The sequence below is a fragment of the Chiloscyllium punctatum genome, chromosome 1 (genome assembly GCF_047496795.1).
Source record: "Chiloscyllium punctatum isolate Juve2018m chromosome 1, sChiPun1.3, whole genome shotgun sequence".
In the NCBI taxonomy this organism is placed as follows: Eukaryota; Metazoa; Chordata; class Chondrichthyes; order Orectolobiformes; family Hemiscylliidae; genus Chiloscyllium; species Chiloscyllium punctatum.
This window is the reverse complement of record NC_092739.1, coordinates 99179053-99196208: the sequence shown is the minus strand read 5'-3', so window position 1 is coordinate 99196208 and position 17156 is coordinate 99179053. Positions and strand designations below refer to the sequence as shown.

General features: G+C 40.0%; 1 protein-coding gene across 3 annotated transcripts in view; it reads right to left on the bottom strand.

Moving 5' to 3' along the window:
* LOC140477681 (ADP-ribosylation factor-like protein 15) overlaps positions 1-17156 on the bottom strand; it is a 291815-nt gene that overhangs the window by 140310 nt on the left and 134349 nt on the right. For all 3 annotated transcript variants that reach the window (XM_072571623.1, XM_072571621.1, XM_072571622.1), the window contains exon 4: positions 14904-15112. In XM_072571623.1, the coding sequence (XP_072427724.1) occupies positions 14904-15112 (209 nt within the window). The remainder of the gene's footprint in view (positions 1-14903; positions 15113-17156) is intronic.

Sequence of the window (17156 nt, the reverse complement as noted above, 5' to 3'; positions counted from 1 at the left end):
TGGACATACAGAACAGACAACAGGACGTTGAACCTATCAACAAAGACTGCATACTCAAACTACTGGACCTGTGCCTCACAATACACTTCACATTCAACAACCAAATAGATGAACAAATCACGGCACACCCATGGGCTCACCCATCTCTGGACTCATAGCAGAAGCAGTAATGCAAAGATTAGAACAAACAGTCTTACCGCAAATTCAACCCAAACTCTGGGTCAGATATGTAGATGACACCTTTGTAATCATTAAAAACACAGAAATAGAGAACACACACCGGATCATCAACGCCACACTCACAGGAATCAGATTCACTAGAGAGGAAGAAAAGGACAACCAACTCCCATTCCTAGACGTGATGGTACAGAGAACACCGAACAGAGAATTCACCACAAAGGTATACAGGAAAGCCACACACACAGACCATGTCCTGAACTACGAAAGCAACCACCCCAACACACGCAAAAGAAGTTGCATCAAGACACTGTTCAAAAGGGCCACAACGCACTGCAGCACACCAGAACTGCAAACAGAGGAAGAAGAACACCTTTACAATGTATTCGCCAAAAACGGATACCCGCGCAATTTCATCAACAGATGCCTAAGGGAAAGACAATGGAACGAGGACATACCGCAACCCAAACGACTAGCCATACATCAAGAGCATTTCCGAACTGACAGCCAGACTACTGCGACCGCTAGGACTCATAACAGCACGCAAACCAACAGCCACTCTCAGACAACAATTCACCAGAACAAAGGACCCGATACCCAGCATGAGCAAAACCAATGTAGTGTACAAAATCCCATGCAAGGACTGCACAAAACACTGCATAGGACAAACAGGAAGACAGCTAACGATCCGCATCCATGAACACCAACTAGCCACGAAACGACACGACCAGCTATCCTTAGTAGCCACACACGCAGATGACAAGCAACATGAATTCGACTGAGACAACACTACTATTATAGGACAAGACAAACAGAGAACAGCCAGGGAATTTCTAGAGGCATGGCACTCATCCACAGATTCTATCAATAAGCACATCAACCTGGACCCAATATACCGACCACTGCAACGGACAGCTGGAACGGACAACCGGAAGCGGCAGATTCAAACCACTACAAATGCCAGAGGAAAGATCACAGAAGCACTTCACAGGAGGGTCCAAAGCACGGAGGATGTCACCTAGACAGGGGACGAAACGTCTGCAACACAAATTCCCAGCTCGGCGAACAGAACCACAACAACAAGCACCCGAGCTACAAATCTTCTCACAAACTTTGAACATACCCTTAGAACCAAGACAAGTAGGAATTTATTCAGCCAGAAGGCAGTGAATCTGTGAAACTCGTTGCAACAGAAGGCTGTGAAAGCCAAGTCATTGAGTGTATTTCAGACAGAGATTGATAAGTTCTTGATTAGTAATGGGATCAAAGGTTATGAACAGAAGGCAGGAGAATGGGGTTCAGAAACATATCAGCTATGATCAAACAGCAGAGCAGATTTTGTAGGCTGAAAGGTCTAATTCTGCTCCTGTACATTATGGTAACTTGTCTTAGTGTACAAGGTATGTACTGATCAAACAAATAGGTTTTGTACATGGAGCATGAACAATGCAGGGCGAATTTGAAAAGCATGAGCAATTTGACATTGGATCAGTAAGGTTAGATGGATTAATGCATGGGCCGGATAATCTACATCCCAAGGTAATAAAAGAGGTGGTCATCGAAATACTGAGTTAAAAATCCCACAACACCAGGTCATAGTCCAACAGATTTAATTGGAAGCACTAGCTTTCGGAGCACTGCTCCTTCATCAGGTGGTTGTGGATGAAGGAGCGTCGCTCCGAAAGCTAGTGCTTCCAATTAAACCTGTCGGACTATAACTTCGTGTTGTGTGAATTTTAACTTTGTTCACCCCAGTCCAAGGAGAAAGTGAGGACTGCAGACGCTGAAGATCAGAGCTGAAAATGTGTTGCTGGAAAAGTGCAGCAGGTCAGGCAGCATCCAAGGAGCAGGAGAATCGACGTTGCGGGCATGAGCCCTTCTTCAGGCTCATGCCCGAAACGTCGATTCTCCTGCGCCTTGGATGCTGCCTGAGCTGCTGCGCTTTTCCAGCAACATTTTCAGCACACCCCAGTCCAACACCGGCATCTCCAAAATGATCGAAATACTGGATGTGTTGATTGTCATCTTCCAAAATTCTGTAGATTTTAAAATAACAGTTGCAGGAAATTGGGAGGATGGAAAATAATGTGGCCTACTTGGATTTTCAGAAAGCTTTTGATGAAGTCCTACATATGAGGTTCGTGTGCAAAATCAAGGCACATGGGGATTGGTGGTAGTATACTGGCATGGATTGAGACAGGAAACAAAGTAGGAATAAATGGGTTGTTTCAGAGTGGAGGGTAGTGATAAATGGGATGCCTCAGGTACCAGCGCTTGGGTCTAGTTATCTACAAAAACATCAATGATTGGATAAGAGAATCAAATATAATTTTTCAAATTTTGCTGCCTGAGGAATATAAGTGGTGAGGAGGACAAAGTTAGGCTTCAGGTTGACTTACGCAAATTGAGTGGGTGGATAAATACATGGTACATGTAGAATAATGTAAAGAAGCATGAAATTGCCCACTTCAATCGGAAAAACAGAACAACATTATTAATTAATTTGCCAGTGTAGTAAATGGTGATAGATTGGGACTGTTGATGTATGAAGGGACCTGGGTGTCTTTGTACACAGTTCATTGAAAGCAAAATACACAACTGCAGCAAGCTATTAGAAAGGCAAATGGTATATCAGCCTTCACCACAAGTAGGTCTGAGTACAGGAGTAAGGAAGTCCTACTGCATTGCACATAGTCTTGTCAGACCACACCTGAGGTGCTGTGTGCAGTTTTGGTCTCCTTACCCAAGGAAAGATATACTTTCCATTGTGGGTATACAGTAAGAGCTTACCAGACTGATAGTTTTATGATATGAGAGAAGATGGAGTCATCTGGACTATATTCACTAGTGTTCAGGAGAATGAGGGGAGATCTTGCAGAAACATACAAGCTTGTGACAGGGCAGGCTGGACTGGCTGCAGAAACTGTCTGGAAGCAGGGAGCTCACAATAAAGGGTTGCCTCAGGATACATACAGGCATTTTGGACTGAAATTAGAAATTTCTTCATTTGAGAGGTGCGGACCTATGAAATTCTCTATCAAAGAAGGCTTTGGAGACTAAGTCATGGAATATGTTTAAGAAACAAATAGATTGTCAGAGTGCAAAGTTACCAATGGGTATGGGCAGAGACAGCAGGGAATATGGCATTATGATAGATCATTTGTTATCATATTGAATGTCAGTGCAGGCTCAATCAGCCAAATGGCCTATTTCCACAAATATATGAAATAGGAACAGAAGTGTCCCATTCAATCCCTCGAGCCTGCCCTGTCATTCAATAAGATCATAGCTAATCTAACTTTGTTTAGAGTTCCACATTCCCAACTACTCCAGTTACTAAAAATAATATAACATTGCTTAAAAAATATTCAATCATCTTGAACAGGAAAGCTCCAAAATCCTACAAACATCAGAGAAAATTTCTTCTTATCCCTTTCATAAAACTATGAGTCCCAATTGTAAATTAGTGTCCCCGATTCTGGAACCATCCTTTCCATATTCACCTGGTCAAGACCATTCACGATCTTACATATCTCAGTTAAGTCATCCCTTCCTCTTCTAAATTCCAGCAGAAACTCCCCAGCCTATCTAATCCAACGTCCTAACAACCCACTTATTCCATATATCAACCTGGTAAACCTCCGTTGAACTGCTTCAAATGCATTTACACCCTTCTATTAATAAGGCGGCAAAATTGTGCATAGTATTTGAGAACAGTCTCATCAATGCCTTGCACAACTGAAGCTTAACACGCTTACTTTTGTTATCACTTCCTCTTCTAATAGAGCATCACATCTCATTAGGCTTCTTTATTACATGCTACACCTGCTTAGTAGGTGTCTTTTGCATTAGGACACCTAAATTCTTCTGCATTTGGCATGATGTGATTCATATTCATCTACTTCATATTCATATTCACTTTTTACTGTTTATGATGAGTTCTTCACATGGACTGTCACTGTCAATGAGAGCAGACTTTGGTCAAGCTATTCTTTGGTTTCATCCAGAATATCATCACCATACACTTCCATGAATGTTTTCTTTAATTCTGCCCATACGCTGTTGCAAAGGGTTGTGACTGACTGACAGACCGAAAACTAGTCTCTGGAAGCAATATCTTTCAAATGATACGCATAAAGTTGTGAGTTCTTGAGATTTCTTTGCCAAGTGAATCAATTGCTATCCATCATGCCAACAAATTTGGTAAACTATTTACCACCTGTGAATTTGTAATTAAATTCTGCTAAAATCGGAATTTTAAGTGGGCATGGGTATCTTTGGTCCAAGCACATCGGTTTGTGTCTTTTTTTTAAACTTTCAGGTAACAAAACTCTTCCAGTCAGTGTATCAGTGTACACATGGATGATGCCATTATATTTCATAGTACACTCTTAAGCTTTGTTGTATGTGAACACTGCATTTTCTGAGAGGGAACTGCTTCTATTCTGAGATGCAAAAGCTGGATAAAGGCTTTAGAACCCTGCAGCAATGTTGCAATCATGCTGTAGAGCAGCTCTTCACTGGTCATAATTGCAGTCAGCTATGAAAGGAAGAGAAGCACATATGGAATAGTATTTCAATAACATAACAGTAAAATTAAATTCCAGTATATCTTAGATGACCACATATAGTAGATTTGATCTCAACGTGCAATAAACAGTGCTATAAGGAATCCTGAATTTAAAGGCAATTCTTGACTTTACCTTAATTTCAATATGTCTTGAATCATGAATATGGACATAAAACCATATAACAAAATGCAGCATGGCCATTAAAGTCTCCTATGCCGATGATTTTGCATAGCTGTAGCAAGTACTAAACTAATTCACTCTTGATCTCTTCTGCAGGACATGTTTTGGTGATTTCCTGAACAGTCAAGCTATGATTGTTAGTCCATCGTGTCTACCAGGTGGAATATTGTGCTGTGGGAGAATTATCCTAGTTGCATTTCATTGTTAATGTATCAATGCGAGGACCAAGTGATCAATCATATGAGACCATAAGACATAGGAGCAGAAATTAGGCCATTTGGCACATCGAGTCTGCTCTGCCATTCAATCATGGCTGATAGGCTTTTCAACCCCATTTTCCTGCTTTCCCCGCAGAACCTTTAATCCCCTTTGCAATCAAGAACTTATCTACCTCGGTTTTAAACATACTCAAATGATCTGGCCTCCACAGCCTTCTGTGACAATGAATTCCACAGACTCACCATTCCCTGGCTAAAGAAGTTTCTCCTTATCTTGATTCTAAAGGGTCTTCTCTTTACTCTATGGCTGTGCCCTCAGGTCCTCATTTCTCTTGCCAATGGGAACAGCTTCCCAACGTCCACTCTGTCCAGGTCGTTCAATATTCTCTAAGTTTCAATCAGATCACGCCTCATTCTTCCAAACTTCATTGAGTATAGTCCAAAAGTCCTCAAACGTTCCTCATATGCAATCAATTATGCTGTTATAGATTGCATAATTGAGTAACAAAAAAAAATTGAGGTATATATCCTCAGAACTCTGGTCGGATGCTTACAGAAACTCCTATGTTCACCTCAGTCAAAAGCACGTTTTTAACAATTATCTTTGGGTATATGATGCTAATCACGGCAAAAGCCTCTGATTATTCGACTTTGCCCTCACATTGTGCTCCATTCATAATGTAGAAGAGGTGTTCATCTTCTGGTTGAAGTTTCACTTCCACTTGCATCCTGCTGAAAACCTCATGTGCCTGTGCTTATTCAGGCCTCTGGTTGCAACTTTGGAACCAGATTTCTGGCAGCGGTTAGTCCAGTGTAATTGTGCACTGCATGATTCACAAAGCTTTATTAAGCAGGACAACATTATGGCGAATGTAAGAGAAAATACTTCCCACACAATTAGCTTGATTTCTGCATCCTGACAACTGCGTCAACAATGGGAACTGCACCTATTGCAAACAGATCATGTGCCTCTGCAATAGCTACATTTCCTCTGTTACCTTTTAGTTGAAATCGTAGTTTTTCCTTTTCTGCTGAAGATCTTTTTTGAGAGCTTTGATGGATGTGAAAGCTACAGCCATCTCCATTATTCATTCAAATAGTACAACCTCTGAGGAAGCACCATCCTCACCCTTGTCATTGCATCTGCTGATACACTGACCAATTAATTCATTTATTTGTTATCTATAAGACCTAATTTCTGGGTGGTGATTGTTAAAATTCATTTTTATGCTAAACTGAGCCACTAGCATTTCCCATAGCTTAGCAGGGTCTCTCTGGTTACATGGAAAGATACCAAGAGAAGGAAGAATGGAAATTATGGCCAGCAGCACCAATCATAATCTTGCACTTTTCTCAAGATAACCAGTTGGAGCCAGAGCACTATAGAATTGCACATATAATATTCTTTGATCAAAAAAGTATAAATCTAGCAATGAAGAATCAACAGAGGAAGCGTGCCCCACTGTCATTATTGCAGCAAAGCAGCCTGGGAAGAGTACCAAAAAGTGACACACAACTATTGGAAGGAGCTAATTGGGTGACTAAACAGTGGTCGAGTATTTATTCGATTTTTATTGCTTACAGTTTGAGCATGTTTTGGATTTACAGTTTGATTAGATTAGATTAGATTCCCTACAGTGTAGAAACAGGCCCTTTGGCCCAACAAGTTCACATGACCCTCCAAAGAGCAACCCACCCAGACTCATTCCCCTACACCTAACACTATGGGCAATTTGCATGACTAATTCACCTGACCTGCTCAACTTTGGACTGTGGAGGAAACCAGAGCACCCAGAGGAAACCCACACAGAGGCAGGGAGAATGTGCAAACTCCACACAGGCAATTGCCTGAGGTGGGAATTGAACCTGAGTCCCTGGCACCGTGAGATTTGTAAGGACAATAGTGCAGAGGTCCAGAGAAGAAGGATTAATATTATTTGATCATAAAGGCACTCTAAGGGTTTAATTTGAAGTCACAGAAGGAGTGCTGAAGGCTAAGGTGTACTCTTCTTGCTCTACATGAGATGTTGGACACAGTTTCAATGCCTGGGAATAGAACATGTGCAAGAACTGTCTCCAACTGCAGCTCCTGGAATGAGATATGTTATCGAGTTATAGTTATAGAGATGTACAGAACGGAAACAGACCCTTTAGTCCAACTCATCCATGCCGACTGGATATCCTAAATTAATCTAGTCCCATTTGTCAGCACTTAGCCTATATCCCTCTAAACCCTTCCTATTCGTGTACCCAACGAGATGTATTTTAAATGTTATAATTGCACCAGCCTTCAGCACTTCCTCCAGCAGCTCATTCCATACATGCACCACCTATTGCGTGAAAGCTTTACTCCTTAGGTCCCTTTTAAATCTTTCCCTCTCACCCTAAACCAATACCCTCTAGCCCTGAATTCCCCAATCCAGGAAAAAGACCTTATCTACTAACCCTATCAATGCCCCTAAAAATTTTATAAGATCACCCCTCAGACTCCGACACTCCAGGGAAAACAGCTTCAGCCTTGTCTCAACACTACCAGTATTTTGTTCTAAATTAAATCATTCAAACTATCCTTTTCAACAATAAGCATTAGTAATTATACTGTTAGTTAATCTTCCACGGTTCATGTTAGCAATGTATTTTAATAGAAGAACAATTCGACATAACATATAACAAAGGATAGACCTCAGATTTAGGAGAGACAGACCTGGGATATTCATATGCACATGTTATTGAAGGTGGCAGGTTATAATGGAAAAGTGGTTGACAAGCATAGGAGATCCTAGGATTTAGAAACAGGCGCACACAAAGTCTGAAAACAAAGACTAAAAGCTGTGAAGAAATGTGTGGTAAAGTTGGAGAAAAGTTCTAGGGATAAATCATCAGTTACAAGGATGGATTGAAGAAATTAGTTGGAGGGGTTGGTTCCCTTTGAGAAAAGACAGTTGACCTAAAACTTGAAAGAAGTATCAAAATCATAAAAGGTCTGAACAGAATGGTTAAGGACAAACTATTCATGTTGTTGGAAGGGCTGAGAACCAGAGATCACCAATTTAAAAGGCCAACAGCAAAAATACTAAAGATGACACCAAAAATAGAAAACCTTTCTTTGCCAAGACACTGTATGATTAGGATCTGGAATGTACGAGAAAGTACGGTAGAGGTAGTTTCAAAACATGACTTTTATTGTAAGTTAACAAATACTGGAAGCAAAAATATTTGTAGACCTTTAAGGAAAGGGTATGAGATCACCTTGCTCTTGCAGCAAAGTTGGCACAGCAGGCTGAATTGTCTCGTGCACTGCTGACTGTTCTATAATTGATAAAACTTGGAGGATGCAATTATGTTGAAAAAATACAAACTTTAAGTTGGAGAAGCAACAGTGATGTGGCATGGAAGGGAATGCCAAACAATTTCTTTGCAAACTATGGAGCAGCTCTTTTTGATTCAAAAAAATAAGAGGCCATCCATTAAAACACTAACTATTAGCTTAAGTGTGGAGTAAATGGTCACAGGCCATTAATGCATTTTCAGCACCTGTGCAGGATTTTTAAACTTTATTGAGTAACAAAATACACTATCTGATCCTTCTGGTAATCAGCAGTCTACCCCAAAACACTAATCCATATTATATATTGGCCATATAAATGTTTGCTAAGCCTACTGATTTCTCTATTTTTTTCTTAGCTTATAATATAACTAAGCAGAGGTAATTATACACATCATAAAATGTGTTAATTTATGACAATCCCAAAAGTGAGCATTACAGGAAATTCAAAAGCTAGCATTGCATAAAGGTACCTTTATCTGCTTTGGGGCTTATTGCAGAATAAAATTTGGCTCCGTTTCAGGAAATAACTATAAAAAAAACATGCAGGTTTACAATTTAATAGCTAGTTAGAATTAAAATGAAATACATGCAGCAGTGAGAGCTATGGGATAATATGCATAAACTTTTAAATATTTCAGTCCATCTCTGAATGTTCGACCGCCGAATAGAACTGCAGTATTTTGTTGAATTTTAAATCCAAGCATGTTGAGTTTAATTTTGGTTTTGAGACAGTGAGATTAAAAATACTGTGAAAAGGAGTCGTACATCAACAATAAAGTTATGGACCAATAAATGAGTATCCAAATTTTCTATTCCAAAAAAAAGCACAAAAACTGTCCTGGATTTCTTCTAAACAAGGTGAGAAAATAACATTATGTGACTTCTCTATTAATACAATTAAACAAGCTTTGCACTCAATGTGTATTCTTTTATTGATCATAAATATAATACTATGTGTTTGGTGTACATGTCATACACACATATTAGAGACTTATAAAATTTAAAATGTGCATATAGAGTCATAGAGTCAGAGATGTACAGCATGGAAACAGACCCGTCGGTCCAACCTGGATTACTGGTGCTGGAAGAGCACAGCTTGAAGGGCTTTTGCCCGAAACGTCGATTTCGCTGCTCGTTGGATGCTGCCCGAACTGCTGTGCTCTTCCAGCACCACTAATCCAGTATTTGGTTTCCAGCACCTGCAGTTATTGTTTTTACCCCGTCGGTCCAACCTGTCCATGCCGACCAGACCTGCCAGCACCCGGCCTATATCCCTCCAAACCCTTCCTATTGTACCCATCCAAATGCCTCTTAAATGTTGCAATTGTACCAGCCTCCACCACATCCTCTGGCAGCTCATTCCATGCACGGACCACCCTCTGCGTGAAAAAGTTGCCCCTTAGGTCTCTTTTATATCTTTCCCCTCTCACCCTAAACCTATGCCCTCTAGTTCTGGACTCCCCCACCCCAGGGAAACGACTATGTCTATTTATCCTATCCATGCCCCTCATAATTTTGTAAACCTCTATAAGGTCACCCTTCAGCCTCCGATGCTCCAGGGAAAACAGCCCCAGCCTGTAGCTCAGATCCTCCACGCTGGCAACATCCTTGTAAATCTTTTCTGAACCTTTTCAAGTTTCACAACATCTTTCTGATAGGAAGGAGACCAGAATTGCACGCAATATTCCAACAGTGGCCTAACAATGTCCTGTACCTTGGAATTTAGGTTGTAATGGAATTCTCCTTCGCTGCAAGATTTGAGATCCTCAGTTTTTAAAAAAAGCAACTTACCTGAACAATATGGATTGCTTCAAATGATAAAAGTTGAAAAATTATTTATGCGACTTTGTTGATCATTGTTAATGTTCCAAAAGGTTGTAATCCTCACAAAGTTGTCATGGAAGCTTTTGCATGGCAAATTGAAAAATGAACGGAGGAGGAGGAAAGTTCTCCCTGTGCAACTAAAGAGACATACACAGGCAAAGAGAAAGATTTGTGGGATACTTAAGTGCATAAAGATGATACTGCATTATTGAAAGAAATTGAGTCTGTATTAGGAGGTTGTACACGAAGATTCCCCACCTCAATTCAGCACAAACAGCAAACACTCGAAAAAGCAACCAAATTGCCTGGAACTTATCCCATTTGCTTCTCAAATGCAAATTTAAAACTTAACCTACTGCACGGCAAACTATAAAAATTGAACGACTGAAACTGCTCACGTTTTATTCATTCATCACCCTGTACTTACACTGGTTCCTAATTCCCCTGGTTAAGCAATGCCTACACATTATCATCTTTGTTTTGAGCATACTTGTTGGCCCTCTCCTCCCATCTCAGGTGTGTGAGTGAGTGGGAGAGAGTGAGTGGGAGAGAGTGAGAAAAAGGAGGAGAATGCGGCTTAGAAAGACACAGAGGTGCGAAAGTAAAATGATAATTACAGGAGGAACCTTGGAATCATACAACTGATAAAAGTGTCAAAGATCCTTACCACATGATTAGCATTAGATCCCTGGATCAGACAAAACACAAACACAGCTAAATTAAGATCTTCATTACTGATAACCCTTAACAAAAGGTTATTTTAAAGACTGAAATGAGGGAGCAATGGAATGAATATCGACTCAAGTGTATAAAACCACCACATAATTAAGAAATAGTGTTAAAAGGTGCAGCATTGCATGAAAATAGCAGGAACCTAAACAAAGGGTTAACACCCACATTTTCAAAGAGGGAAGGATTTGAACAGCAGATAGAAGAAAAACAACCAAGGAACTACAGATGCTGGAAATCAGAAAAAAAATCAGAAATCTCTGGAAAAACTCAACAGGTTGACAGCATCTGTGGAGAGAAAAAAACATTAACATTTCAGGTCCACTGACCCTTCCTTCGATCTGATTACAGTTGGTACATATGCTGAAGATGGGAAGGGGGAGGGTGGAGATGGGCCCAGAGTCACATAGTTGGACAGCCAAAGGAGTGGGGCTGAAAATGTGTTGCTGGAAAAGCGCAACAGGTCAGGCAGCATCCAAGGAGCAGGAGAATCGACGTTTCGGGCATGAGCCCTTTTTCAGGAGCCCTTCTTCAGGGCTCATGCCCGAAACGTCGATTCTCCTGCTCCTTGGATGCTGTCTGACCTGTTGCGCTTTTTCAGCAACACATTTTCAGTTCTGATCTCCAGCATCTGTAGTCCTCAGTTTCTCCCAGCCAAAGGAGTGGGTAAAGGTTAGCCTGGGATAATGCATAGCTGCTAATGGAGACCATTAGTCGTTGACAATGGGTTGTTTGTGGTAGCAGCCCAAGTGGTGACAAGACCCAGTGAGAGAGGACTGGGGTAAGGAAGTGGGAGAAGGTGCTCAGGCCCTAAAATTATTGAACTCCATGCTCAATCCAGAAGGTTGCAGGCCTCTGAAGCGAAAAATGAAGTGCTGTTCTTCCAGCTTGCACTGAGCTTCGCTGGAGCACTGTAGCAAGCCCAAGTCAGAGGTGTTGGCCAGGATACTGCCTGACCTGCTGTGCTTTTCCAACAACACATTTTTCAGCTCTGATCTCCAGCATCTGTAGTCCTCGCTTTCTCCCAGGAAAACTGATGGTGTGTTGAAATGGCTCCCTTGTCAGCCTTGCACAGTGACCATCCCCTCCGAGACACCTTGGTGTACTTTTCCTCCACTCCCAACATTTCCCCACACTCTGATGATACCCTTCCATGTAATCGCAGAAGGTGTCAGACCTGCCTGTTTACTTCCTCTCTCCTCACTATCCAAGGCGCTAGACACACCTTTCAGGTGAAGCACTTGACTCAATCAAGTTTATTGTATTTGTTGCTCACAATGTGGTCTCCTGTTTATTGGGAAGACAAAGCACAAAACAGACAAAACACTTGCGTTCTGTTCGCAAAATTGACCGAGCATCTGATTGCCTGACATTTCAATATACCTCAGTGTTCTCTGGCCAACATCTCTGTCTCAGGCTTGCTGCAGTGCTCCAGCAAAACTCAGTGCAAGCTGGAAGAACACCACTTGGGAACCCTACAACCTTCAGGTACTCAACATAGAATTCAATAATTTTCAGGCCTGAGCAAAAACAACCTGTTGTTAGCTACTAACAGTCCCCATTAGCAGCTGTTCATTCTCCCAGGCTGACCTTTACCCATGCCTTTTAGCTAACCAACTGTTTTTCTCTCTCACCTTGAGTCCCATTTCCACTTATTGGTTACCCCTAACCCCTTCTCCCATCCCACCTTCAGCACATATACCAATGTTTTCCTACAATCAATTCTGAAAAGGGTCACTGGACCTGGAACACTGACTCCACTTTCTCTTCACAAATGCTGCCAAACCTGCTGAGTTTCTCCAGCTCTACCTGTTTTTCTTTAGAGGGCTGAAGGCATTCTTTGCTGTAACCATTCCAGCTAACATTTCTGGACCAAAATAATTAACTTATAGTGAACCCAAAAAAAGGTAAATTATTTCACATACTATTTTGCAAAACACAAGTGTTCACATCATAAAAATACACTGAATAAAGTTATGGTTTATTCATTTTTGCAGAATAAAAGAAATCAGCAGTGACTTTCTTGTGCTGTTTCACTTGGGCATTTTTTAAAACTTGAATGAGAGGCAAGCTTGGACCAGAATAGTCAGCTCCCTGCACAAGATTAATTAAATTTCAACTCACAGACCTAATTTAGTTTAGAAACAACTTAAACCCGTATCTCATGGATATGCAGCCTTGTGACCTTAATGCTTGAACATTGGGTGCAGTACCACAATGGTTGTATTGATAGATTTGTTCAGAGAATGTAAATTCCAATCCCAACACGATAGCCCAAGAATGTGAATTCCATCATCATCAAAAAATGAAAAAAAAACATGAATACAAACTACAGAATTATCCCAAAAACTCAACTGATCTACTGATGCCCAATGAGGAAACATACAAAGGAATCTCGATTATCCGGCATTCAATTATCTGCATATCGGATGATCCGGCAAGATCGTAATGTCCCGATGCTTGGCTAAAATATGTTATCTGGCACGCAATTAACCGAATGAAATTCTCCCCGCCTGTGTCATTCGGATAATTGTGGTTCCTCTGTAATTTGTCAACTGCATCAATCGATATGTGACCCCAAAGCCCACATTGATCTTGCTGACTCTCAACTATCCACTGAAGTGGCCTACCAAGAGTAAAATTTATATCATGCTGTTCTACAGTGGTTCACAAGACTCGCCATTGCCTGAATTAAATTGCTTTGGCAGTAAATGAAAAGATGCATTTTGCATGTTCATTTAATGAAGATATGATGTTATGAATAGATGCAAATATGATAATTTGTAATCCATGTCTTACTTTCATGTCGTACCCTGTGAATATTCAAAAGCATTAAAAGCTAAAAGCAAATAGACACAAATTATACTTTTTTTTCCAGGTATTCTTAGAATAATTGAAAATTATGGGGAAGGGCAGTATTATCTTCTACCAACTTCTTGAACCAAGTTGCAGGAATCGGTCACCATGATCAGAGGATATGTTGGTCATGTTGAAGGGGAACAGTGTGATGGGGATTTGAGCCATGTCAGCATATTGTTTGGAATATCTGGGTCTAAGGATAGGAGGGCGATCAAAGACTATTGTCAAATGGCAAAGGATGGAGAAAAGAGGAAATACTCCAAACATACTTTTATGAATTTCAAGATTCATGTGAAAATTACACTTGAAGCAAATCAATATTACTTACAACTGCAATAAATTCTCCATGATTAAAATTCAATCGCTGTTTATTAAGAGCAGTTATGTCCACCATCATGTAATTGATTACTGCAACAGAACTTAAATTTGCCAGAATAGTAGGTAAACTTGAAAGAAGTTTGCTCACTTTGAATATTTTCATTATTTTACAGCAAGAAACAAATGACAAATTTAACTTGTGAAAATAACAATTTTGGCCTACATATGTGACAGTACAAGTGATAAATATATCGTAAAATTTCCACCACATACTGGTTAAACCTTTGTAGTTTGAGGTAATAGTAGGAGTCACATGCGTTGGGGTAAAATCCAACTGGCAGAGGCCGAAGACCTTGGACTCTTTTCACGATAAGCATGGGAGTAAAACATACTTTAACTTTCAGCCAATTCTTCGACAAATACTCAGACTGACAACATTGGCATTTTACACAAAAAAAGAAACAGCCTGAGGAATATTGGGGATTCCATTTTGTGGAGCATTGAATAATGTAGATTTGACTATGAATTATTTTAACTGCATTTAAATCACTGAATGACTTGCATTTTAAATGAGATCAAACTATTAATCATTTAATTTTCAAAACTTAATATAGCAAAAATGATCATGTTCCCAGCCAAAATAATTACAACTGCATTAAGTCCTAGAAAAATTATGGCATGGTCATTTATTAAACCTACCTCTTGCAAAGAACGTGCTGCTGGCTTGTCTTGGTGGTTGGCTAATATTAAAAATGGCAAAGTGCACAGCTGTGGATGTTGAAGAGCTGAATGCAATTCATTCCGTGCAGTTTCCAGATCATCTTCAGATGATGCACTGTCTAGCACAAATACAACCCCTTGAGATCCTTGGTAGTATCGACTCCAGTATTTGCGTATATTGTCTGCGCCTTAAGATAATTAGATGATAATTAAAAACTATTCAAAGCAAATGAACCTTTTTAAGAGGCAAGTTATTTTGAAAAATAACAATCATCTCATTAAATAAATACGGCATTTTCAAAAAAATTGAATTTTGGAGAAAGTAAAATTATTTTATAATAGAGTGCAGTTCTTTTTTAGATAAGTCAAGCATTTTAATATCTGGTTTTGGATTTATGAGGTAGAATTCATAAAAAATCTCAATTCTCACAGCATGTGATCCCAAATGCCCATTCATTTCTCTTATATTTATTATTGCATTTTTAAAAAAAGAATAATCTTAATGCTATTTTAGTTCAAACTGCTCATTAGTACCTATCCATCAAATCCCAATTTGTTCAAAAAAGTTGCACTCAACTGGATAATTCAAATTTAAGAATACGCTAATGCTTCCTAAATAATAGAACTAGAAAACAACAAATCACGTTACATAAGACATGATTCCCCTATTGAAATTCATCCTACACCTAATTCAGCCAGAAGGGCCATGGAATGCTACATGTCAGCACATTTCCAGGGATTTCCAATATCAAATATGCCTCTCTTCAGCCAATTCAATTCACTCCATGTGATATTGACAAATGGCTGGAGTAGCGGATACTGCTATGAGCACTGACAACATTCCAGCAACAGGAGAGAAGATCTCTGCTCTGGAACTAGCTACACCACTAGCTACACAGTTGCAGTACAATATAACTCTGGCACTTGCCTCAATGTGGAAAACTGCACAGAAATTTTCTGCTACAAAAATTCAAGGCAGCTTAATTACTTCTCCAGTCTACTATCAATCACCAGTAAAGTGATGAAAGGAGTCCTCAACAGTTCTATGAAGTGGCACCTGCTTGGCAATAACCTGGTCACTGATGCTCATGTCGGGTTCGGACAGAGCCACCCAGCTCTTAACCTTATTACAGACTTAGCCCAAACACAGGCAAACAAAATGAATTCCAGAGGTGAGGAGAGTACAACTGCACTTGACATGAAGGCAGGCCCGCACTGGCTGGAGTCATACCTTGCACAAAGAGGAGTAGGCCATTTGGCCTTTTGAAATGGTTCTACGTTCAGGGAAAGCATGGCTGATCTCATTGTGGTCTCAATTAAACGTCTCTGCATCCGTTAACCCTTGACTCTCAAAAAATCTAACTCTGACTTGAATAGACTCAATGGCTTCCACTTCTTTCAGAAAAGAGAATGCCGCAGACTAACAGACTAAGAAAAAAATCCCATCTTAAAAGCAAAACTTCAGATTCTTAAACTCTGTCTTTAGCTCTAGTCTTTTCTGCAAGAGAAACATTCTCAGAATCCACTATGTAAAATTCTCTCAGAATCTTTCATGTTTCAAGATTACTCCTCATTCTTCGAAACTCCCACTTTAGAAGAAATATAGTTCAATCTTTCTTTAAATAGCTCTTCTTTCCAGAAATGAATTGTGAAAATCATCTGAACTGTTTCTAGTGCCAGGATACAAGTACTCCAGAAGTGGTCTCTCCAAGGCCCTGTACAACTGCAGGAAAACGTCTTTGAAACAAATTCCCTTACAGTAAATTACAACATTGTATTTGCCTTCCTAATCACTTGCTGTACTTGTACACAAATGTTTTGTGATTCACAGACCAGGACACACTTTGTACCTAGATTTCCCCAACTCTCTCGGGGAAAGTGACAGCCTAGTGATATTATTACAAGACTGTTATTCCAGATAATGTTCTAAGGATCTGGGTTGAATAATTTGGTGGAATTTGAATCCAATTAAAAGAAACTGTAATTAACAGTCTAATGATGAAACTGTTGCTGGTTGTCTGAAAATTTTATCTGATTCACTAACATCCTTTAGGGAAGCTAACTTACCTGGCCTGGTCTGCATGTGTGACTCCAGACCCATAGCACTATGACTGATTCTGAAACTACCCTTGCAAATAGGGATCGACAATAAATGCTGTCCGAGCAAGTGACGCCCACATCCCATGCATGAATCATAAAAAAGGAAGATGAATATGATATTTGGTGGTCAAT